Source organism: Scylla paramamosain, chromosome 38 (genome assembly GCF_035594125.1).
Source record: "Scylla paramamosain isolate STU-SP2022 chromosome 38, ASM3559412v1, whole genome shotgun sequence".
NCBI classification, from domain to species: Eukaryota; Metazoa; Arthropoda; class Malacostraca; order Decapoda; family Portunidae; genus Scylla; species Scylla paramamosain.
The window spans coordinates 7722098-7746510 of NC_087188.1; the positions used below are offsets into that span (position 1 = coordinate 7722098).

Genomic DNA, 24413 nt, shown 5'->3' on the forward strand with positions numbered 1-24413 from the left:
AGTAGTGGATTCCAGCATATCAGAGAGAGAGAGAGAGAGAGAGAGAGAGAGGAAGAAAACATGTTCCCACACTCACTTTTCATCTCTCGTTTTCTTTCCATTATCTTTAAAACCCAACTAATTTATCCTTTGCTCCTCTCTACGCAGCATCCATGTGTTGCTATAGTGTGTGTGTGTGTGTGTGTGTGTGTGTGTGTGTGTGTGTGTGTGTGTGTTTGTGTTTGTGGGCTTGCTGCTCCCTATCTTTTCCTCCTCCATGACGTCATTAACAGGTAGCCAATAAAAGGGATTCTGCACAGCTGGGTGTGTTTTCATTGGGCGATGCGATCAGGCCTCTAAGCAGTTATTTATTTATTTATTTTTTTCAGTGCATTATCTTGTTGCTTGACTGCTACTCTCTCTCTCTCTCTCTCTCTCTCTCTCTCTCTCTCTCTCTCTCTCTCTCTCTCTCTCTCTCTCTACTTTCTGCCAGTTAGGGTAAAAATTATAGAATCTTAAGGATTTCTACGATACACTGTTTAGGATGTGTACTTCCCCTCCTCTCCTCCTACTCTTAGAACATCAAAACATACGAACACAGAGAGACTACAGGAAGCCTATAGACCTACACGTGGCAGTCCCTGTATGACATATCTGTACCTATGTACACCTGCCCTTCTCTTCCTACTGTCCTATTCCATCGTCTATTCTTCCCTTTCAGTCTCCTATCTATACTTTTCTTTCTCCTAAATCACTAAATTGTTTTCCTCTCCACCTGCCTTGGTGTTTCCTGTGGGAGTGAAGTGAAAGCCTCTGAAGGAGTGAGGTTCTCAGATGGCTGTGTTAATGTAGGCTTGTGTTTATAGAGACTTGTTTACCATCAGGCTGAAGATTAAAATTTTTTTTCTTTTTTTTTTAAATGGCTGAGTTGTATTGTTTTTTTTTCTTGTACTCTTTCTTATATTTTTTCTTCCTCTTCCTTGCTTCCATCATCATCCTCGTCTTCCTTGTTCTCGTTCCCATTGTCTTTGTCTTCCTCGTTTTCTTCATCCTCGTCGCTTTCCTCGTTTCCTTCGTCTTTCTCATTTTCGTTGTCTTCATCTTTCTCATTCCATCTCCCTTTCATCTCCTCCTCATTCTCGTCCTCCTTTTCCTGATGCTGTTATTGCTGTTTTATCGCTCATATCCCTGCTGACACACACACACACACACACACACACACACACACACACACACACACATCTACGCTTCAGATTCCTCGCACTACCTCCACTACTGGTGTTGTTTACTGAGAATGCATCGCCAGGGGTCCTTCATCCCAGTGCCGCCGTGTCGCCAGTCCTGTCAGGAAAACACCCTTTATATGTGAGGCGTGGGGCGTTGTATCCTAGAGGGGCAGGAGGGACAGAAAGGACAAGGCAGGAAGGTAAAGTAAGGGTTAGATTTGAGAGTACATTCTGAAACACTTCTCCGCATCTTCACTACATTGAAAAGGCTCTAGTTGAAGTGATACGGGTTCTTAAGGGTGTTTTTATGGTTCTAGTGACAGATTATCAAGATTTCCACATTATGAACAGGAGAAACGCTCTTGAAAACCCGGCTTCTCATCTTTGTGGCTTCTGAAGACAGTCGTGGTGAGAAGGTTTCAGAATACGGGTTTTGATAAGGTGATAGGTGCTTATGGAAGGATAAACGAGGTGTGGGTTTGGAGGAAGAGGTCTGGGTAAAGGAATATTATAAGGGTGGAGATGAAGGGTGTCTGGGGTGAGGGTGAAGGGGTGATACAGGTAAGGGTGATGTGTGGGCGTACGTGGTGAGGAGTATAGGTGACTGACATTTTGATTAGGAACACACACACACACACACACACACACACACTCTCTCTCTCTCTCTCTCTTTCTCCTTCTTGGTCTTGTTCTTGTTGTTCCTGTTGTTCTTCTTGTTCTTGTTCTTGTTCTTCTGCTTCTTCCTTTTTTTCTTCTTCTTCTTCTTCTTCTTCTTCTTGTGTATGTGTGTGTGTGTGTGTGTGTGTGTGTGTGTGTGTGTGTGTGTGTGTGTGTTGCAAGCTCGTACACATTTGCATACAAGCCTGCAGAATTTCATAAACAATAGCAGTTATATTTTTTTTATTTTTTTTTCTGCATCATTGTTACATTGCATTCACAGTGCCTTTGTATCTGTGGCTTTGTAGTATTTTTTATCTGCTTATGTCTGTTTGTGTACCGCATTCTGAAGCACTGCGCCTCACCTCCACTACTTTCAAAATGCTCTATTTGAAGTGACACGGGTTTATAAGGGTGTTTTTCTGGGTCTAGTGACAGATTAACAAGTTTTCTACATTATTAACAGGTGAAACACTCTTGAGAAGCCGTCTAATCATCTCTGTGGGCTTTAAAAAAAATAGAGAGAGCAGAGTGTTTCTAAATACGGCATGTCTGTCACCACCACCACCATCACCATCATTGTCACCACCATTCTTGTAAATTTCCAGCCATGAAATTTCCTGTAGCATAAGAACCCTCTGTACTTGAATACCTATGTCTGTTAGTCACCACCCTCACAACCACCACCACCATTGCTCGTGTCTATTTCGTCAGCCGTAAACTTTCCGGCAATGGCGTAACGGGTTCCACTCCTATGCACACCGCGTACCTGACAGGAAAGTTCCACCACGCTGCTCTGAGGGAAGCGGGGGGATAGAGAGGAGGGGGAGAGGGAGGGGAAACCAGTCTTTTGACCCTGCGTACTTCTCTTCCACTTCTCAACTTTTCCTCCACCTCTTCCACTTCTTTTCCTCTGATGTTTTCTTTTCTTATAATGGGAAGAGAAGAGTGTTTACTTGGCTAGATTGTTTTAGAAATGTTTATGTATTTGGGATACCGGTTAAGGAAAATATGATAGATGAATGAAGATAGATAAGGATAAATAAAGAGGTGAATAAATGAATAAACAAAATTAGGTAACAAAATGGCAGTTCATAATGCAGTTAAAAAAATAGTAAAGGACAAGAGAGAAAGTTTTTATCTCTTAGTTTTATTTTTACCTTCATTATCTTGTTGTCTCTTTCTACAGATTCCTCTTTTTTCTCCACTTTATTCTCCTCCTCGTGTCGTTCTTTCACTCCCGTTGAAAATTATGTGACGAGGAGAAAATGAACTGACTTGGAATACTTTGGGAATACTTATCTTAATTCATATTCTTTTGTTTATTCAATTTCTTCTACTCATCATCTATTATTTTATTCCTTCCCTTCCATCTCATCTGTTGTTCTGCTTCCTTCTCTTCCACCTCATGTATTGTTTTGTTGCTTTCTCTTCCACCTCATCTATTATTCTGTCCCCTTCTCTTCCACATCTATCGTTCCACTCTCTTCCATCTTTTCTATTGTACTAACTCTCTTTTCTTCCACCTCATCTCTCTTCCACCTCATCTATTATTCCACTTTCTTCCATCTTAACTATTGTACTGCCCCTCCTTTTCCACCTCATCTCTTGTTCCACTCCTCTTTGACTCATCTATCGTTCTCTCCCTGCTTGAAATTACGGGAAAGGAAGGGAATTAATTAAGAACTGTGACTTCTCTTGTGACTTCTCTGTGACTTCTGTGACTTCGCTGTGACTCCTCTTGTTTACGTCGCTTTCTTGTTGATGTCATCGTGACCTCGTTGCTGCGGCGCCAGGACGTCATTGGTCTGCTGTGTCGCCTGTGGTGTCTGAAGGACTTGTGCTTTGTGTACCCGTTGCTCTGGTGGTGGTGGTGGTTGTCATAGTAGTAGTGATAGTGGTGGTGGTAGTAGTAATGTAGTAATACGTAGAGTAGTAGTAGTAGTGGTAGCAGTAGTAGTAGTAATAGTAGCTGTAATATGTATGTTACTAACACTGAGGTAATTGTTATGGTGTACAACAGTTCTGATCGCCCTTGGTAATTCCTCCCCACGGATGTTGACGTGCGTGGCTTCCTTGAAAATAAAGTACACTCATTCATCCCTCCCACTGTAAGGTGACGGCGAAGAACATTTCAGAAAACATGGCAACATCTCGCGTCGTAAAAACACACTTAGATGCGCCCCATAATAATAATAAAGAAAAGATATGTAAATAAATAAAACAAGAAACATGTTAACCAGAACGGGAAGAGAAATAGATGAGATACAAAAAAAAAGTAAAAAAAAAGAAAAGAATGGGAGAGACAAGATACAAAGAGAGAATTTACAAAAAAGAGCGGAGGTACACACACAAAAAAATAAAAAGATAAAAAAAATAAACACGTTAGCCGGAAGGGGAAGAAAAAAAGATGAGATACAAAAAAAAAGTCATCCATTTGTAAACACCACATCCAGATTCCACACGGAGGAGGGAAGTTACATGAGATGGGATTGTATTCCGTAACATTTCGTCTTGTCTCTCACATTGCACAAGCTATAACGGAAATTAGAATTCTCGAAAGTTTACAAGAGTATTTTCATGATTCCAGCGATAGTTTAACCAGAAAGCTGTATCATCAATAGAAAAAAAAAGAACAGGAGAATATGACTGGATATCTTTGTGGCCTTTGAAAACAATTGCCGGAACGAAACGTGTGAGAATACGGGGGACGAAACCGCATTGTAGGCCACGTGACTCGAGATGGCTGGAGGCTCAGGTGGCCATAGACGTAAAGGTAACGCTGCTGACAGAAAACAACGGGCTACATAATGGCTGCAAAGGGAAGCATGTGTCTTATGCACGAGGAGGTAAGAGTGGAAAAGAAATGGAGGTACAGCAGCTTAGGAGTGTTGTGGAGAGGTTAGGAATGGGGGAGGTACAGCAGCTCAGGAGTGTTGTGAAGAGGTTAGGAATGGAGTCATGTGTAGGTTATAGTGTGAGGACTTAACGAAAAGAAAAAAAAAAGTAAATGAATAAATAAATTAAATACAAAGGGTAAAAAAATCAGTAAAGAAATAAATGATAGGCAAGTAAGTAATAAATAATAAATGAATAATAAGCAAACCAGTGAATAAATAAACAATATAAAATGGTAAAAAAACGAAAAAAATGAGGTAGAAAGATAAAAAAAAAAGTAAAATAAACACATAACAGCATAAAACAAGGTAGACAAAAATGAATAAACAAAATTACCAAATAAAAACCTAAATAAATGAAGTATTGAAGGCTGGAGAGGCAGTCAGCACGGGTCTTTACATGTGATAAGAAAAAGGTGAAAAAAATACTAAAGAAAACCCAGTAATATTAAAAGTTTGAACTACAACTACAGAGATGTGAGGATATGAAGCGAGAACACCACTACGAAGGGAACTGTGCTAACCCTTTCACTATGATATGTAACAACTACACTACAAGCAAAGTATGGGGCCTTTATAAACATTTACAAGAAAGGGGATAAAAAAAGAATATATTTTGTAGTTTCTAGGGAGTGCGGTGTTTAAAGGTGGCTGTAGAACAAAGAAAGGAGTCTGAAAGTGGTTAGTGAATAAGGAAAGAAGAAGTAAGAAGTAAGAAGTGTGAAGGTGAGGGAAGCAATACGTGACCAAGCTGGATCAGTGTATGTTCCTTCAAGGTTTACATATTTGTTCTCTTTATTCATCTTCCGTATCCTTCTCTCCGTCCTTAATGCCTCTTCGCACGCTGCCTTGTTGCAATTCTCGAGAGTTTCCAATTTTTTCAAGGACTGCTTTCAAAGGCCACAAAGTTGATTAGTCACGATTAGTCAGGTTCTCGTGTGTTTTTTCCTATTACTGGTGCAGAATCCTTGTTAAACTACTGCTAGAATCAACGCCATGCTTGGAAATATAAACAGCTTCCACTAGAGCGTGTACAAAATTGTCAAGCTAAGACGCTGCAAATCTGACAACACTGCCCCGGGTCTGTTATCAACTACCACTACGATCACAACAGTGTCGTTTAACATCACTAACACCATCTAGAGCTGGGGTCTTCAATCTTTATAATCTCATGCATCCCTTGAAGTCTTTTAGTATAGTCACGTACCCTTACCCAGAATGCAACGGAATGCACTCAGAACAGAACATACACTTTCAGGAATTCATCTGTAGATAATAACAAATGTGTTCACGAATTTAACATAGTGTGATGACAAAAAAATTGCTCACATATCCATCAGTACACCTAATATTTAACGTGGCCAGAAATTCATCAGTCTCGCACGTGATGACAACAATAATCGTCTGTGAGTTCATGGCTCAGTCAAAGTCCAACAACAGACGTGTCACGAACCCACAATATTCCTCTCACCTACCCCTGCTATAAATCAAGAACATTGTCAAGATAGACGCCAGAAGTTTCAGAATACGGTTCCTATCTGTCATCAGTTACCACTAATAATCATAATAGCATCCTTGAAAACTCTTAACTTCCACTGGAGCACGTTCAAAGTTGCCAAGAAGTTTGAGAATACGATGCGATGCCCCCGTCTGTCATCAGCTACCACTGGAATCTTAACAGCATCCTTGAAAAAAAAAAACTTAACTTCCACTGGAGCAAGCACTAGTACGAAGTTGCCAGGACAAGAGGACAGAAGTTTGAACCCTACTAACTTCCGCTACAACATGTACGAAGTTAGAGAATACGGTGGTTCATCCTCCCATGTGTCCTTCCCGCCTCCCCGCACCGCCGCGCCTTGAGTGAGGCCCTGCGTTCCTCACGACCACGCTCCCTTGGTCAACATTTTTTACATCGTCACATTTGCGCACAAACTGAACCTGTGAGGCGTATTGAGAACCACGCCCTCTCTTTGCACGGATCAAACTACTTAATGTGTTTGGACGTATATTGTTTGAGATAGATGCATAGATAAATAGATGGATAGATGAGTACGTGGGTAGATAGATATATGGATAGATAGATGGGTAAATAGACGGACAGACAGACAGACAGATAAATAGAGAGAGAGAGAGAGAGAGAGAGAGAGAGAGAGAGAGAGAGAGAGAGAGAGAGAGAGAGAGAGAGAGAGAGAGAGAGAGAACCAAAACAATCCGAGAGACAACAAAAAGAAAGAAATAAGGTAACTCTCCATATATTCAGGAAGACCAGTGGAAGGTGAGGGAGGGGCAGGAATGGGAGGCAGGTGGAGGGAAGGTGGGAGACATTACGTGGATGTGGAAGAATTGGTAGGTGGAAAAGTCCTTGGGCGGAGGGAGGGGGAGAGAGAGAGAGGGGGATGAGGGTGAGGGAGAGAGGGAGGAACATCACGTGGCAGGCAATGTGTTAATGTGTGCGTAAGAGAGAGAGAGAGAGAGAGAGAGAGAGAGAGAGAGAGAGAGAGAGAGAGAGAGAGAGAGAGAGAGAGAGAGAGAGAGAAATTCAAGGCATCATACGTTTCTCGGTTTCTTGTTCTTATGATGCGGATCCGAATGTTGACTCCGCCATCCGGATTGACAATGATTCATTCACATCAAATAAATAAATAAATAGAGAAATGAAATATGATGATAAATAAATAGATGAAATAAATATAAGGATGTCAGTAAGGTTTGAAGAATAATGCTACTGTACTGCGTGTTAAATTTGAAGTTTGTTATAATTCTGGTTTTGTTTAGAGAGAGAGAGAGAGAGAGAGAGAGAGAGAGAGAGAGAGAGAGAGAGAGAGTTAGTATTGTGTATGAAACTCCAAATAACAGTAATTGTATGTGGATTTAGAATTTTTGTGATAACTGATGGGTGAACTTGAGAAGATGTTGTTGTTGTTGTTGATGATGGTGGTGGTGATAGTAATAATAATAATACTGATAATAATAATAATAATAATAATAATAATAATAATAATAATAATAATAATAATAATAACAACAACAACAACAACAACAACAACAACAACAATAATAATAATAATAATAATAATAATAACAATAACAATAACAAATAAAAACAACAAATCAAGTCCAGATACAGATATCATACTTAATCAGGTGGCGCGGCGAGCACAGGTGACAGTGGCAAGTGATGACGCAGTTCTCAGCATGACGAGGATGGCGTCTCGTTGCCATGGAGACGCCTGGCAACAGTGGCGCGGCGCTAGGCAACCTTTGCTCACGCGGCGGCCACAGCTAGGCGGAAAATTAACCAAATACTAACATATGTCCCTTACGAGTGTTGTCTAGGAGTCCCGGCTTACCTGGCTGAGGTGTGTGTAGGTTAATTAAGTGCACGGTGGTGTTATGTGGGTTGCTTGCTTGCTGTCAGGTTCTTTTGTGCGTTCTACTTGTTGTTTTGCAGGAAAAGTCAAAGGAACCCAAAGGAAGAGCAAATGGCAGCAGATGTGTTGGTCCTGATAATGCTGTTGTTTGTTTCTATGTGCGATGTAACTCTTAGGGCTGAAAAAATGTGTTCATTATCCTTCTTTCTTTTCTTTTCTTTTTTTTTTTTAAATCTCAGGACATTGCCTCTGGTGCCAGTGTGTCGGTTACATAGTTTAGCCTGTCTTATTATTATTTTTTTCTTTTGTCACGTTCTGTATATGTTTTTTTTTTCTCTCTGTCTGTCTGTCTGTCTGTCTGTCTGTGTGTGTATTTGTCTCCCTGTCTGTTTACCTGTCCATCTGTATATGCATGTTTACCTGCCTGTCCGTCTGTCTGTATGTTTACCTGCCTGTCCGTCTGTCTGTCTGTCTGTTTTATCTGTTCCTCTGTCTGTCTGTCTGTCTGTCTGTCTGTCTGCCTGCCTGCTTCAACAAGAATGACATCAAACATTTTTTCATGTGAAGGTCGTCTGACTTATCTGTTTATCTATTCTGCTGCAATCCCTCAGCACTGGCATGTGGTTCCTGTGACCTTCAGGATGGATGTACGCGTAGCGCCTCACAACCCTGCCCCTCGGCGAGCCTCCAAGGACGGCGCCGCCAGCAGGAGCCGGCCCGCCACAGCCGGCAGGTCCTTGGGCGCCGCGGCGGCCAGGCAGCAGCCCCCCACACTCACCCTGCACCTCAGCGTGAGCAACGACTGCCTTAGTATCTGTTGTTCTGATGACTGGCCATCTGCTTGTCATCTCACTGACTTCCTTCCCCACGTATCTGTTATTTTCTTATCTTATTTATTTATCTATTCATCTTATCTTATTTATCTATTTTTGTAAACAACTTCTTTCTAAATTATGAAGTGCAGTTCTTTATCCTTTTAAGTTATTAACTATTTCCAGTATTACCTTATTAAATTTAACTTCTTTACTTTATTTTGTTTTGTTTATTTTTTCTCGCACAGTATATCTATGTTTGGGAGTTTTTTCTCTGTTTGACAAGCCACCTCTTCCTAAAATGATACAGTGCATCTCTTTTTGTATTTGTTATAATTTCGTGCCATATTTGTTACTATCTTATTGACCGACTTGCTAACCTATATTTAAGCTCCTTTTTCCATCTTTGTATTTAGCTTTTATTTATATTTTTTTTCTATTTTATTTATTTATTTATTATTATTATTTTTTTTTTAGGTAAATTTCTAAATGTTTTAAGAAGGTATCTATTCCTCAGAGTTCTTCGCTTCCTACCGCAGGATGCCGCCCTGGGGCACCACGGGGGCTACCACCAGCGATATACAGGTGCCGTGGGAGACTCGGGGGCGCGGGGCACGGGTGAGGCGCTGCGGGGCGGGGCGAGGCGGGGCAGGGGCCAGAGAGGGGATGGCTACACTGACCTCGGGGACTCGGGTCGCCTCCTTCCTGCCAGGCCCCGCATGGTAAGGTGTCAAACGCTCTCCATTCCAAAAGTTTCTGATTATACAAAAATTCCTATAAAAGGTTTCAGATCTTATAAAATGTATTATAAAAAAAGTTTCCGATTTTATAAAGGAACGGGGCACGCGCCAGGTGGGGGAAGTCAGGTGGGGTTTAACCAATTACAGGAAAACAACAGCTTTCATTAGGCAGGTGACACAGGTGCATAGCTCATCAGGGAGGTGACTGAATGTATAGAGGACTGTGAATCTGGGAAAAATACTCTCTCCTTTAAAGGTTTCCAAGTCTCTTTTTCCCTTACTGTAAGGTTTCGATCAGTACTATCTGGAAGGTTACAGTCAGCTGCAGTGAAACTTGTGCCAGTCCTGCTTCATAACAGCAGCGGCGTGTGTCACCTCCCTGATGAATGTTGCTGTTTTCATGTCATTGGTTGAACTCCCCAAAAACTAAACCTGCAGGCCCCATCCACATGAACTGCTCCACCTAGTCCATGCCGTCCACTCCAATGATCAGTGGCCCCTTATCCCCCTCACTTCCACCATCCAGCGCCCACCTTCCTCTGTCATTAGTAAATATCCCGAAGAGGAAGAGAGAGGTGTGCTGAAGAGAGTGAGCGAATGAGGTGATAACAGAATAATAGTGAAAGAGTAACTGAAGGTAGAGGAAAAGACGGAGGTGGAAGGGAGGGAGGAGAGGGGGGGTTGGGGGAGATAATAGCAGAATTAGTAGTTAAAAAATAATTGGAGGTGGAGGAGATGGTGAAGGCGGTAGTGGGGTGGGGGAAAGTATAGGGGAGGTAGAGGAGGAGAGGGTGGTCGTGGTGGTAGTGGGGGGGGTGAGGTGAAGGAGGAGGAGGGGGTGGTTGAGAGGAGGATGGAGGAATAGAAAAAAGTGAAGGAGAGAGGAGGAGACCGGAGAGGGGAATCCAAGCAAGTAATAGCAGAATTAACTAGTTGAAAGTGGTTAGAGGAAGAGGTGGTGGTGGTGGTTGCGGTAGAGGCGAGAAGGATGGGAGGGGTCTGGGAGGTGGAGGAGGAAGTAATGGAAGGGAGGGAGGAGGAAGAGAGGGGCTGGTGATGGTAGAGATGAAGATGATGGGGAATCACTCATCATGGGAATGGACGGGGCACGCACCAGGTGGGGGAGGTCAGGGGGGGTTTAACCAATCACATGAAAACAACACCTTTCATCAGGCAGGTGACACAGGTGCACAGCTCATCAGGGAGTGAGTGAATGTGTAGAGGACTGAATCTGGGAAAAATACTCTCTCTCTCTCTCTCTCTCTCTCTCTCTCTCTCTCCGCAGCCTGCCCTCCGCCTCTCGGGCCAAGATCAGGAGAAGCAGCGTCACCGTCGGCGCCTGGAGGCCTTGTCACAGCTGGGCCTCAACACTGCAGCCGACCTTGCCCTCCACAGACCCCTGCCTCGCGTCCTGCACAGTAAGGCATGCCTTTATTCTCACTAATTTGCACTCTGACATGTAGAGAACACACACACACACACACATACACACACACACACACACACACACACATTATTATTCTTATTATTCTTCTTCTTATTATTATTGTTATTACTCATACCTTTGGACGTATGCATAAGTATTCACATAAAGGTAGGGATTTTTTACTTAAAAAAATATGATACCACCAACAACAAAAAAAGTAAAAATAATAATAATAATAATAATAATAATAATAATAATAATGACTCGAGTCATCAATATATATTTCTAAGAACCAACTTTCCTTTATTTTTTTTCAACTGAACGGAAGAAAACGGAGAGAGATCACAATATGTTTGAAGCTTTTACAAATACCACATTAACATCCCATTCCTTGTAGTAATTAAGAGAAAGAAGAGGAAAAAAAAAACGGTAATAAAATACGGTTTACGAGTCTCACCTACTAATTTTTCGCTCTTCAGATATTCCAGAACCACCACACTTGTCCCTGAGCAGCCCTGGAACCTCCCGCCCTGAGCCCCTCCGTACCAGCAGCGGCAGGGCGCGGGCGGGGGGCGTGGACAGCGTGCTGGACCCTATCTACGTGACGGAACCCGCGGCGGAGGCAGACAACCCGGCAGAGTTCAAGATCCGTCGGCCACTCACCACGCGGGAACTCACCAAGAAGATCAAGAAGCACCAGGCCGCCGTCAGAAGGGAACGCCGCCGCTTCATTGCCGGTGCTGAGAGGCCTCCGGTGTGTGGCCTCCCCTCAGCTGATCGTTGTGTTGTTGATTACTTATTTATTGTTATTTTCTGAGGTTTTTATGGGATATGTGTCTTACTCTAAGTCAGACTGCTTTGGCTGGTTGTAATGAAAATAATTAAGGTGTTTTGTATTTTGTTATTATTATTATTATTATTATTATTATTATTATTATTATTATTATTATTATTATTATTATTATTATTATTTGCTATTCTAATGATACTAGTGATAGTTTTACAATGTTTCTGTATCGCTAGTAGGAAAGCCACCCATTGAAACCGGTTAATAATCTCGGTGGCCTTTGAAAGTTTTTACTAGCAAACAAAACATTTCGCTTTTCACTTTATATTTTAATTAACATCCCCCCCCCTCTCTCTCTCTCTCTCTCTCTCTCTCTCAGGCTAGGAAGAAGGCGAGTTACTTGGAGATGCTAGAGAACCGCCAGGAGTTCCGGCGTGTTTTGGTGAAGCTCCTGAAGACGGAGGAAGCAGCAGGTGGCGGGGCGGGGCGGGGCCAGCTGGACCGCCGCTATCACTACTTCATCACGCGGGGCCTGTCCATGCGAACCAGCCCCTTCCAGAAGTCATGGGTATCTGCCATCCTCGCCCTCGTGCCCAAACACCTCAGGCAAGTTGCTGGGAGTCTTACAGGGCGAGGTAATGGGGTCACGTGGGAGAGGGTCCTCTGAAACACTTTTGCGCCACATCTCTACTTTCAAAAGGCTAGTTGAAGTGATGCGTGTTTTAAGGTCGTTTTTACGATTTTAGTGACAGATTAACAAGATTTCTACATTATTAACAGGAGAAACACCCGGTTAATCATCTCCGTGGTCTTTGAAAATAGTCGTGGTAAGAGAGCAGAATATTTGTGCATTGTGGATGTGGTGTGCATGTACTGTGCTGATTTCTTTAAGCTCTTGATTTAACCCGCAAGGAATCAGATGGGGACCTGTCAGAGCCTCCTGCACCAGCTCCAGAGGGATTACGAACACAACATGAGGAAGGTGGCGGTGGATTTTGTTCTCAACTCTGGCAAACCTCGCCCACGGCCACAGAAAGCGTATGAGGTATGGCTGAATAATGATACTCATGAAGATCTTAATGCATACACTCAGGTTGCATTCTGTTTAATTTTTGTACGAGTTCCAATGTCTGTGTTACTGGCCATGTCACTTTTCTCAATTTCTACCTCACATAATCTGCCACAGGGGAAGTCAAGTCGCCTGGCACTGGAGTCGTGGGGACCCTCCAAGAACTCCATCAGGCGTAACCTGCACCTGCTGAACCCCTGCATGCTGGCCACCCTGGAGATGTGGTACAGGGAGTACAGGTGAGGGAGGCAATTAGGTGTGAGTGCAGGTGTTGTGTGTGAGGTGTCTGTGTCTGACAGGGGATGGGGGTTAATGAGCAATGTGTTGTTTGGTCAGCGCCCTGCGGCTGGTGGAGGTGATGAAGGTGATGGAGAATCACCGCAGCATGGAGTTAGAGGAGTTCATGGCAGGTGTGGGTGACCAGCTGGACCAGACCAATGAGACGCTGGGCCAGTGGTTCACACAGATACAGACCATTTTCTATAAGGTAAGGAATGATAAAAAAGATGCCTTCAGACTATATTATGTAAATGTAGATTCATATACGTACCATTGTTTATGTAGACACTATTCAAGTAATGAGAAGTTCATCCACTATAAAAATACCAAGTGGACGTGACTGATAGGTAAAGTAATGCATGGCCTGTCCAGCTTTGGCATGTGTTTCTGTGTCCTGGTGCAGTGTTACAAGTGGGTGATGTCTAGCAGTAAATTCAGGACCACTGCTGCCACAAAATATAAATGCGTTGCTTATCATGAACTCGATTGTATGTATGAAAAGTGAATGATATGAGTAGTGATGTAGATGATGTACTCGTAGTTCTAGTTTCCCTGAGGAAGCTGTAGGTATAACAAGACAAGTCAGGAAATAGTGTACCTCAACACCCACCAATCAACAACATGGGTGTTATCAAGTATTATGTAAGTGTTAAAGAGAAAAATACCCTTGTGTTGTGTGCAGGGATTCCAGCGAGGACAGATGCCAGGGTTCAGCCAGCCAGCCCGCCTCTCCTCCTTCTGTAATGCTGCTGTCAACATCATGACTCATAACCTGCAATCCTTGTGCCTCCTGTCCCTCTTCTCCACAACGGCTGCACTGTGTGGAGCCAAACCTGACCTGCAGGATCCAGCCTCCCTGGCACTGTGGATCAAAGAAGCCACTTCAGGTTGACACAGTACTCTGGCACCCATTGGTCTGGTGGTTTCCCAGAAGTTAACACTTTTCATTATATAGAATAATTTGTGGTTATATATAATGATCCCAAAATGTGCTATATTTTCTCAAATGAACAAATCTTTTGAAACATAGTAGGTTCCTCAGGTTAGAAGACATGAAAAATAAACATCTGTAATCCAATATGAATGAAATTTAAAACCAAAATGAGTTTTTTGAGTGACAGACATTCATATTTATGGACTCCTATTGTTAAGGTGCCTTGGTTTCTGTCCTCAGTTGAGCCTCCACACACACCAGTGAAGGAAGCCCAGACCTCTCAAGATGACCACACAAACACAACGGATGAAGGCCTTGGTGAATCAGTGGGTGACAGTGCCCAGCAGAATGGCAGTGAGGCAGCAGGTGAAAGTGACTTAGGCTCCAGTGAGGGTGATGATAATGGTATCCCTGCTCAGGCAGGTTCCAGCGGGCACCCTAACAAGCCTATGGTGCTCAAGCTTCACCTCCTTCTGAATGGGAAACAGGTGATTCATTATCCCTGTGTCATGTGGATGTAAGCTTTACCACTGTGGAATGATACAGGGTTGTTTACTGGTATACTGTACAGTAGATAGGTGGAATAACTTTGCCTTGTCTCAGTTTATGATTGGGAAAGTATGGAATTTACTGGTTTCTAGTATGTACTGGTCTAATATCTTTGTGTGTGTGTGTGTGTGTGTGTGTGTGTGTGTGTGTGTGTGTGTGTGTGTGTGTGGAGACCAGGTGATAATCAAGCCAACCTTCGGTGAAGTGGAAGCATCTCTTCTGTCACTGTACAACAAGATGATTGAGCTGTGCATGTCAGTACCACGCCTGGAGACCAAGCTCTTTGCTGAGTGGGAGGGACGGCAGGGAAGCATCACGGTGAGGGGAGAAGGAGAGGGAGGATGAAGACCCACGCTTCATTATCTTCTCTTTATTAGTAAAGCAAGAATGATATTTCCTTGGCTTTCATAGATTTTTCCCAGCATATTTCATCTTAGTCTTCTTATATGTTCTGAAATAACTGTATCTCAAATAACAGTCTTCTGTGACACCAAAAATATACTCCCTGAAAATGTATGGCTTGTTTGTCAGTGCATGTGGCATTAATTCTCTTATCCTTAATTATTGTGTATTATGATGGATCATTTCTCAGGTTTCTTTACCACTCATATGATTCCTAGTGCTGCAAATGAATGTATGTGCTTAATTTGCTCCACCACAGCCAGTAGTGGAAGAAGTGGTGGTGGCAAGACTGAGGGAGCAGGTCCTGAAGGAGGTGTCAGATTCAAATGTGGCACCAACTCACCATGCCACACACTACACCAAGTACAACTCCCTCATCAGCGGCCAGGCAGAGGAGGAAGTGCAGGAGTTCATGTCTGGGGACCATCCATTTGAAACTTATAAGGAGAAGCTGACAGAATTTACAATGCTGAGAGCTGACATCCTCACCTCCTCCCAGCAGGTGATTCAGTTTAACTTTCAGACTGAGTAGCTTGGTGGTGTGTCTTTGCATGTTTGGGTCACAGCTGGCAGAACCTGGGTGTGAATCCTAGGCCATGTGGAGACAATCTGAGCCTCACCTCTTTTCACACAGTAGAACCTCTGCTAAATTGCCTTGAGACCACATCAAGGAATTCCCAGATATATATTGTTACTTAGATGTTTGGTATTTGAAAGTGTTGTTGGTAGTATTAACATAGAATAGAGAGATGGGTAGGTGTTAGGTACTGTTGAGGTGGTGACAGGGAGTGTGCTGCAGGTGGTGGAGCTGGGTCCGTATGAGGTGCACTGTGAAGCCCTGGTGGAAGCGTTGGTTACCCGCGTCACCAATCTTAGGAGGGAACTGCTGATGCACCTCCATGGCCGCTACTGTGCTACTGCTGACACGTGGGTATTCTGCCTCCTGCTGTGTTTCCTCGAATTATCATAAAACATTCAATATTTCCCTCTTTTAATGTCTTACAAACTCCCCAACATCTACATTCTATATTCCTCATCCACTTTATTTTTAATGTTCCCACTCTCTTAGCACCTCAGGCCTTTTTTTCTCTTTGTCAGGCTGTGTGGAGAGCTCAAGGTGATCACAGAGAGAGCTCTAAGCACCCCAGGAGACACACTGCAGCTGATGGAGCACAAGCGTTACATGGAAGATGTGATGGAGAATCAGCTCACTACCCTTGAAAACCGTGTCTGGTGCCTTCATCAGCAACTTCAGGTATGTATTAATCTACGTAGTCATGATGTACAGGAAAAGAGCTGTACTTGAGATCTTTTTTACTCATCCAAACAAGGTAAACAAGATCATTACCTGGTGTATATTCCACAGTACCTAGCAGAGAACATGTCATTGAGCTCAGAGGAGTGCAGTGATGCAGTGCAACCCCTCGCCTGGTTCATCCGTCTGCCGGAAGTGTTCAGAGTCCACCTGCAGATCATCACGGAGAAGAGGGCAGAGTATGAGGCTAACCTGAGGGTGAGATGAAGCATTATTGAAAAAAAGAGTTCAGAGATGTCTTTTCTCAATATTAGTATTAGGTACTGTAGTCATGAAAAATATCAGCTGTTTTCAAAAAGAACTTTTAATGCTTTAATGATTTAATACCCTCTGGATCCCAAAATTACAGGAGCGTCGTGAGAAGTTCCAGGAAGAGCTGGCAGAGTATGCAGTCCAGCTCGAGGAGTTCCAGACTTTAGGAGACGTGAATGAGATCCACGAGTACCTGCGCCGGGCACGGGCGCTGCACACCCGCCTGGACCACGCTGCCAACTATGTGGACCAAATCAACAAGGAAGAGGAGGCTCTCTCATGGAACACCACACACTATCCTCTCAGGAAGCAGGCATGACCATCCCCTGAACTCTCCTTCCTTGAATCAGCATCTTCACAATTCTAATGCAATCATTGATGTTATGTGTGAATAATCCTTGACTTCTTCTGAACCCTCAGGTGTCGGATCGTCTTGCTCCGTTCCTGAAATTGTATGAGGTAGGGGTGGAGTGGTCAGACCGCCTGGAGGAGTGGCTGCACTCCCCAGTTGGCACGCATGACCCTGATGTTATCTCCCAGGAAGTGGCAGCAACCTGGAGAACTGTGTACAAATTGGAAAAAGGCTTCTCAGACATTCCAGCTGCCAAGAATGTGGTCTTAGCGGTAAATAGTTTGCATTTTATTTATGAATTCTGCTTCATTCTATTAGAAGTTATTTGATTTATTTTTGTTTCATGTGAAGAAAATTAACAGCCAAAGGTATCAATATAATTTTGCTTGAAAACATAGAACATACATGAGTTATTCTATTTTCATGAAATGAAAATGCTTTTAATGTAGTTTCATGAACTTTTCCTAATACTCCTATGTATGCATGTGTGTCAGGTGAGGCAGCGCATTGAAACATTCCGAGAGAACTTGCCACTGGTGCAGACGCTGGGCAACCCCGGCCTGAAGGAGCGGCACTGGGAGAAGATTTCTGAGGTGGTGGGATACCCTCTGAGGTGAGGCAGATCTAACTGAACCCAACCTTTATGCTGCACCAATCAGTTGTCACTTGTAGACTAGGTGATATTTTTCAACTTGATTTTATAGGAACATGTATGTGAGGTGTGCTCCCTCTTCAGGGCTGATGCTACCACAACACTCCAGCGCCTCATTGACTCAAACCTGGAGGACTATTTGCCTAAGTTTGAGTCAGTATCTGAGGCAGCATCCAAGGAGCATGTGTTTGAGAGGAACCTGGAGAAGATGAAGGTGAGGTGTGTGGTGGTGATGATTATGTTGTGCTTTGGGCTGATCTTGTTTGAAATTTTTTACTTTCCTCTTACTATTTTTGGTGCATATAATCTCATTTATTTAATTATTCCTAATTTTTAATTAGGAATAATTAAATTAATGTAATTAATTGTATTTAATTTTCTAGTTCACTACATTATTCTTGTTTTTTTTTTTTTAGTTTTCTTTTGATTTTTTATAGTCATTAGATTCTGTCCCTTTTTTTTAATAATATATATTTTTATGTCTGATCAGGTATGCTTTAAGAAATATGATATCTGTTGACCTGCTGATGTGGAACTGTTTAAATAGGTAGGTGATTTGTATTTTGGAATTAGTATTTGTCAAGTGAATGTTAAATTAATGTTGTAGTTATGAAAAAATCTATCTATTGATCTACCTCTTTAATCTAATGTGTGCATGCAGAGTGAGTGGCAGGAGATGGAGCTGGTTCTCAAGCCGCACCGGGAGACAGACACATGGGTTCTCTCAGCTGTGGAGGACATTCAGTTCCTCCTTGATGACCACATTGTCAAGACTCAGTCCATGCGGTCCTCTCCCTTCATCAAGCCCATTGAGACTGAAGTGGTGAGTGAACAGATTGGATGATAGTCAGCTCCCACAGAATAATCATAGAATCTAGTCCTTGTTTTTACTTTATTCATGTAATAGTTGTGCATGTGTTGTGTTGCAGGCTGCATGGGAGACAACTCTGGCACAGCTGCAGGAGGTTGTGGATGAATGGTTGAGGGTTCAGGCCACATGGATCTACCTGGAGCCTATCTTTGGGTCCCCAGACATCATGGCACAGATGCCGGAGGAAGGGCGCAGGTGAAGGATATGATTCAAATGTTTTGCTGCAGTAATGGCCTTGTTGAATATTCCAATTAAGTTAACAAGAAATTAATAGAATACTTACTACCTTTATTACAACTCAGTTTTCAATTTTGTTCAGGTTTAAGACAGTGAATTTGAGTTAAGATTTTGCCTTATAATATGCTAATAGTTCTCATTCAAACAATTAGAAGTGAGCAGAAGGTTTCCTCTGTCAAATACCAAGACACCATGTTTGTGCAGATTTAACACAGTGGACAAGACATGGAAAGACATCATGAAGAGTGTGCGGCAGAACACCCGAGTCCTCTCAGTGCTGGAGGTGGACAAAATCCTTGAGCGTCTCCGTAAGTCCTCTGAGCTGCTTGAGCTGATCCAGCGAGGCCTTAATGAGTACCTGGAGAAGAAGCGACTCTACTTCCCCAGGTTCTTCTTCCTGTCTAATGAGGAGCTGCTGGAAATTCTGAGCGAAACCAAGGATCCAAGCAGGTAGGATTAAAAAATGTCTTTTAGGCATAAATATATATGGTTAGAAACTTTTTACATGTCAGGTCATGTTTTGATCTTTAATTCTATATTTTTAGAATATGCATACATGCACCACATGAGTTCTCTGACTTTGTAGGGTTCAGCCTCATCTCAAGAAGTGCTTTGAGGGTGTCAACTCCTTGGACTTTGGCGATGACCTGGAGGTGGTAGCGGTGCGTTCCAGTGAAGGGGAGGTGATTGGCCTGACTCAGATCATCAGCACTGCCAAGGCTCGGGGGCAGGTGGAGAAGTGGCTGGTGCAGCTGGAGGCCAGTGTCAAGTGCAGTATCAAGAAGGTGGGCAATGCCTCAGTTACTAAAGTATTCATAAGAATTACTGAAATAAGTTCAGGTCAATAACTGTTTGTGAATTAATTACATTGTTTAGAAGATGCTTTTGACTTGAAGAACTGTAAATTGAAATGTTGGATATTTTCTATTGAAAGCATTTTTCATTATCTTGTTTTGTAAATTTCTTGATATTTTCATTTGCCAGTACAAATTCTGCCTCTATATCTCCAGTGCCTTAACTCTCCCATTCAAAACAGTTTTCATGAGCTATTCATGGGGTTATTGGTCATGTCCATCATCCACATGTGAGGGCGAGGCACTGATATGGTTTTCCATAGGTGGTGGAGTCCTGCATGGAGGCGTACACTACCAAGCTGCGTGAAGACTGGGCACTGGAGTGGCCAGGCCAGGCAGTCCTGTGTGTCTCTCAGACCTTCTGGACCACTCATGTCTCCCGCTGTATGGTGTAAGGATTTCCCACAATTCATGATATATTTTCTTATTTCTTGTGTACTGCATTGCCTTTGTAGGAAAAGGAAGTCAAAATAGAAAGTAATGATAATGATGGTACTGTCTTTGTCACCAGGGAAGGCTCAGAGGAGATGGAGAAGTACTATGAGCTCTGTAACAGCCAGATTGAGAAGGTGGTGGGTCTTGTAAGAGGCCAACTCTCCAAGCAGAACCGCACCACCCTTGGTAGGTCAGGCTAAGACAGAGTGCAGGACAAAGGTACTGATTGAGACAGTCCCAAGATGCTTTCAAACTTTGTCATTAGAAAAGGGCTTTTGATTGATTACACTGTTTATAGTCTTAGTGCACTTTCCAACATAGGATGCACAACTAATATTTGCCTTTTATATACATAGATGCTGAGTGAAAACTTACTGATATTTGTACATTAGTGCATTATTTATGATATGTATCAATCATTCCTCCTTCAGGAGCACTAGTGGTTCTTGATGTCCATGCTCGGGATGTGCTGAAGGAGGAGATCATGAAGAAGAAGGTGACTGACCTCACTGACTTCACCTGGCTCTCTCAGCTCCGTTACTACTGGCAGGTGAGCACAAGTGACTGAGATGTGAGTGCAAGGTGAGAACTTATTGACATATTGTTACATTTTCACTTTGTTAGGAAATTTCTACCTGTTTTGTCTCATGTGCACTGTTAGACTGTGTATGGTATGCAAGAAACTATTTGCTGTAGCTGAAAGTAGAATTACATTAGGCATGAAATAATAAAGACAAAGCTCTACATCCAGTCAAAACAACATATTACCTTCACTCACATCATTTTATAATCCATCTACCTGTCAATCTGTACACCAGACTGACATTCCCATAAAGAGCCGTAGCTGAGACAACCTCCCAGTCAGTTGTCTGCTTTTATGTTGTATACACTTGATTTTGTACACACTCATCAGGATGGCATGCTGAAGGTGCGTATGATCAATGCTGAGCTGGACTACGGCTATGAGTACCTTGGCAACACAGGGCGGCTGGTGATCACTCTGCTGACAGACCGCTGTTACCGCACCCTCACCCAGGCCCTCATGCTGAACCTTGGTGTGCAGCTCTCCTTCATGCTAGACACTGTGTTGCTTAACCTGTAATTTTTTCTCTCTCTCTCTCTCTCTCTCTCTCTCTCTCTCTCTCTCTCTCTCTCTCTCTCTCTCTCTCTCTCTCTCTCTCTCTCTCTCTCTCTCTCTCTCTCTCTCTCTCTCTCTCTCTCTCTCTCTCTCTCTCTCTCTCACAGTCAATAGTAATGTTAGTGAACTTTTTTTTGTTTTCATTTTTCAAGTATAGTATTCATGAGGTCTTTAATAACTCAGTAATAAGTTTTTTAAGGACTACCATCTTTTGTACATTTATTTTGTGTTATATTGTCCTGCTTTGTTTATATCTAATGTTTTAAGTTTAAGGGTGGGATCTTTATTTTGTTATACCATCTTTTTCCATTTGTGGCATTTTTTTTGAGAGAGCAGCATGTTATTTACTGTACTTTCTGGCTCCTGTGGTGTGTAGGAGGAGCACCAGAGGGACCTGCAGGAACAGGCAAGACTGAGACCACAAAGGACTTGGCCAAGGCTGTTGCTAAGCAGTGTGTGGTGTTCAACTGCTCGGACGGACTTGACTACATCTCACTTGCCAAGTTCTTCAAGGTAAGAGAGCTTGGTTTGAACACAGATCTATTTTTATATATTTGAATCAATGGAAGTTTAGAAAGTTATGGAAAGAGGGGATGGACTGTATCTCATGTAACACATTTTTTTTAGCTAAATAGATGCTTAGATATGAGGAAGATAAAGTATAATTGCCAAAGTACCAATGATAAAACAAGGAGTAGATAAACTTGCATAGTGATATCAGTTGAATATAGAATAATAATAATGATGGTGTTCTCCAGGGCTTGGCATCATGTGGGGCCTGGACTTGCTTTGATGAGTTTAATCGCATTGAGCTGGAGGTACTGTCAGTGGTGGCACAGCAGATCCTCACCCTGCAGCGAGGCCTCCAGTCTGGGGCACCACGACTCACCCTGCAGGGCACTGAGGTGAGGTTGAATCCTGGCTGATTTCTGTGGCTCTTCAGATTCCATCCTGTCTTCCTGAATGATGTGTGCTGGACCATGCTGATGTTTTAGTGTATCCTCTGCAGTCTGTCCTCCTTCTGTTAGGGGCCAGTTCTGTCAATGTTGCAGTGAGTCATGATAAAATTTGATTTGTATAAAAGCTGTGATCATGTTGTAGCTTGACCATTAGTAGTCTAGTGTAACACTTGTTCCTGGTAACCTCCTTGAAGAGGTGGCCATAGCTAGAGTCTGTATTTGTAATTGTTCATGCTCTTAATTCTTATACACTCCAGTCATCTCACACTTCTATATTTCTCTTCCAGTGAGAGAGAATTGTGCATTACAGTATCCATCTTCTGTTATCCAGGTGAGCCTTGACCCAACCTGTGCAGTTTTCATCACCATGAATCCAGGATATGCTGGTCGCTCGGAGCTCCCTGATAACCTGAAGGTGACATAGCATTGCATGATGTGAGCTGGTTTTGTGCAATCAGTGTATAAAGGAAGGCTTATACATTTAGCCATTGGTATTATTTTTTATCCCTATAAGTTTAATTATTTTCAATAACCCAGTAATCATTTATTGTACATCTACATTCTATAACTTGATACTCATATTCTATGCTTCTCTGTAGTTTCCTTTTTGTCTCACTTTTCCTCCCTCTCCTCTCGTCTGACGCACCACAGGCTCTGTTCCGCTCTGTGGCAATGATGGTGCCGGACTATGGACTCATTGCGGAGATCTCCCTCTACTCTTTTGGGTTCGTGGCAGCCCGCAGCATGGCACGCAAGATTGTGGCCACCTACAGGCTGTGCTCAGAGCAGCTGTCTGCCCAGCCCCACTATGACTATGGTGAGAGAGAGAGAGAGAGAGAGAGAGAGAGAGAGAGAGAGAGAGAGAGAGAGAGAGAGAGAGAGAGAGAGAGAGAGAGAGAGAGAGTCAAACAGAAATATAAGAAAATATAAGATAAGGTATTAGATAGAAGTAATTGTAAACTCTTCTTGTATTTGAAAGAGAGAGTAATTAACTTAAAAAAAGAAAGATGTTTAGGAATGTCTTTATGTGTTCATTATATTTATTTTCTTAATTTTTTTTACATGTCCATGTGTATATAATATTTCTTTTCTTTATTTTCCTCTTCCTCCTGTTCTTCCAGGCATGAGAACAGTGAAGGCTGTACTGATTGCTGCTGGGACACTCAAACTAAAGTACCCAGACTTACCTGAAGATGTGTTAGTCCTAAGGTGAGTATTGTGTTCTGCAGTTATCTTAGATCTTCATGTATGCTGTTTTTTCTTTTGCCTTTTCCTCAGATTTTCATGTCATTATTGCAAATTGAGAGTTGTTGTGAACTTGCTTAGGCTTGTGTGTGGTGTTTGCAGGTCCATTCGTGATGTTAATCTTCCCAAGTTCTTGGCTCATGACCTCCCCTTGTTTGAAGTAAGTAAAGCAACAGTGTGAGTTTAGTAACCTTTTCTTGTATATAATTTCAAAAGATAACATTGCCAGTGAGAAAGAGATGGTAGAATAATTAGATATAAACCTTTTGGTCATTATAGTTTTATTTTTGCTTGATAAGATCATCAAGGATTACTCAGATAAGTGTCATATCACCATTAATTGCAGGCTAATCACACCTTTTACCATTTCCAGGGCATTATTGCAGACCTCTTCCCTGGTGTGGTGTTACCTGAGCCAGACTACACCTTCCTGCACAAGGCTGTGAAAGAGGTGTGTGCAGCGGCAGGGCTTCGGGCCAACAACTACTTCATGGACAAGATACAACAGGTGTATGAGACCATGAGGGTGAGGCATGGCTTCATGCTCATTGGTAACCCCATCGGAGGGAAGACTGTTGCCCTGAGGTGCCTTGCCAAGGCTCTGGGGATTATGAATGACAGGGTAAGTGGTGAGGATGCTCTGCTAGCTATTTCAGAATTTAATTTGTCTTGCCATCTACTATTCTTGTACAATAACCAATTCTTTGTCATCATTCATGGTCTTATTCTCATCCTTGTCCCCCTCTTCCTCCTTATCCTTGTCCTCTTTATCTACATCCTTGTTCTCATTCTCTTCTTTCTCTGCCAGGGTGAGGGAGAGAATCGAGTGCAGGTGTGTGTGATCAACCCCAAGGCAGTGACAGTAGGACAGTTGTATGGACAGTTTGATCCCACCTCCCATGAGTGGTCTGATGGAGTACTTGCTGTCAACTTTCGCAAATTTGCTGTCTCTTCTTCACCTGACAGGTATGTCTC

General features: G+C 42.7%; 1 protein-coding gene across 9 annotated transcripts in view; it reads left to right on the top strand.

Annotated features, from left to right (window-relative positions):
• Positions 1-1039: 1039 nt before the first annotated feature.
• LOC135091701 (dynein axonemal heavy chain 7-like) overlaps positions 1040-24413 on the top strand; it is a 63319-nt gene continuing 39945 nt past the window's right edge. For 2 of the 9 annotated variants that reach the window (XR_010262600.1, XM_063989584.1), the window contains exons 1-36: positions 7882-8118; positions 8742-8921; positions 9482-9664; positions 10968-11100; positions 11588-11862; positions 12275-12501; positions 12808-12940; positions 13082-13203; positions 13301-13451; positions 13926-14130; positions 14418-14665; positions 14904-15044; positions 15388-15630; positions 15928-16055; positions 16227-16383; positions 16495-16641; positions 16793-17008; positions 17116-17319; positions 17542-17660; positions 17784-17913; positions 18361-18522; positions 18629-18765; positions 19012-19257; positions 19394-19592; positions 19925-20052; positions 20173-20282; positions 20528-20646; positions 21010-21151; positions 21611-21747; positions 21993-22139; positions 22525-22608; positions 22845-23010; positions 23315-23402; positions 23541-23598; positions 23812-24060; positions 24247-24404. Coding sequence is in view for 8 of the 9 variants with exons in the window: in XM_063989584.1 (XP_063845654.1) it covers positions 8772-8921; positions 9482-9664; positions 10968-11100; positions 11588-11862; positions 12275-12501; positions 12808-12940; positions 13082-13203; positions 13301-13451; positions 13926-14130; positions 14418-14665; positions 14904-15044; positions 15388-15630; positions 15928-16055; positions 16227-16383; positions 16495-16641; positions 16793-17008; positions 17116-17319; positions 17542-17660; positions 17784-17913; positions 18361-18522; positions 18629-18765; positions 19012-19257; positions 19394-19592; positions 19925-20052; positions 20173-20282; positions 20528-20646; positions 21010-21151; positions 21611-21747; positions 21993-22139; positions 22525-22608; positions 22845-23010; positions 23315-23402; positions 23541-23598; positions 23812-24060; positions 24247-24404 (5642 nt within the window). In the remaining variant the exon portion in view is untranslated. Of the gene's footprint in view, positions 1406-7880; positions 8119-8741; positions 8922-9459; positions 9665-10967; positions 11101-11587; positions 11863-12274; positions 12502-12807; positions 12941-13081; positions 13204-13300; positions 13452-13925; positions 14131-14417; positions 14695-14903; positions 15045-15387; positions 15631-15927; positions 16056-16226; positions 16384-16494; positions 16642-16792; positions 17009-17115; positions 17320-17541; positions 17661-17783; positions 17914-18360; positions 18523-18628; positions 18766-19011; positions 19258-19393; positions 19593-19924; positions 20053-20172; positions 20283-20527; positions 20647-21009; positions 21152-21610; positions 21748-21992; positions 22140-22524; positions 22609-22844; positions 23011-23314; positions 23403-23540; positions 23599-23811; positions 24061-24246; positions 24405-24413 lie in introns of those variants that run through there. The other 7 variants (XM_063989576.1, XM_063989585.1, XM_063989581.1 and 4 more) reach the window with 7 other exon arrangements.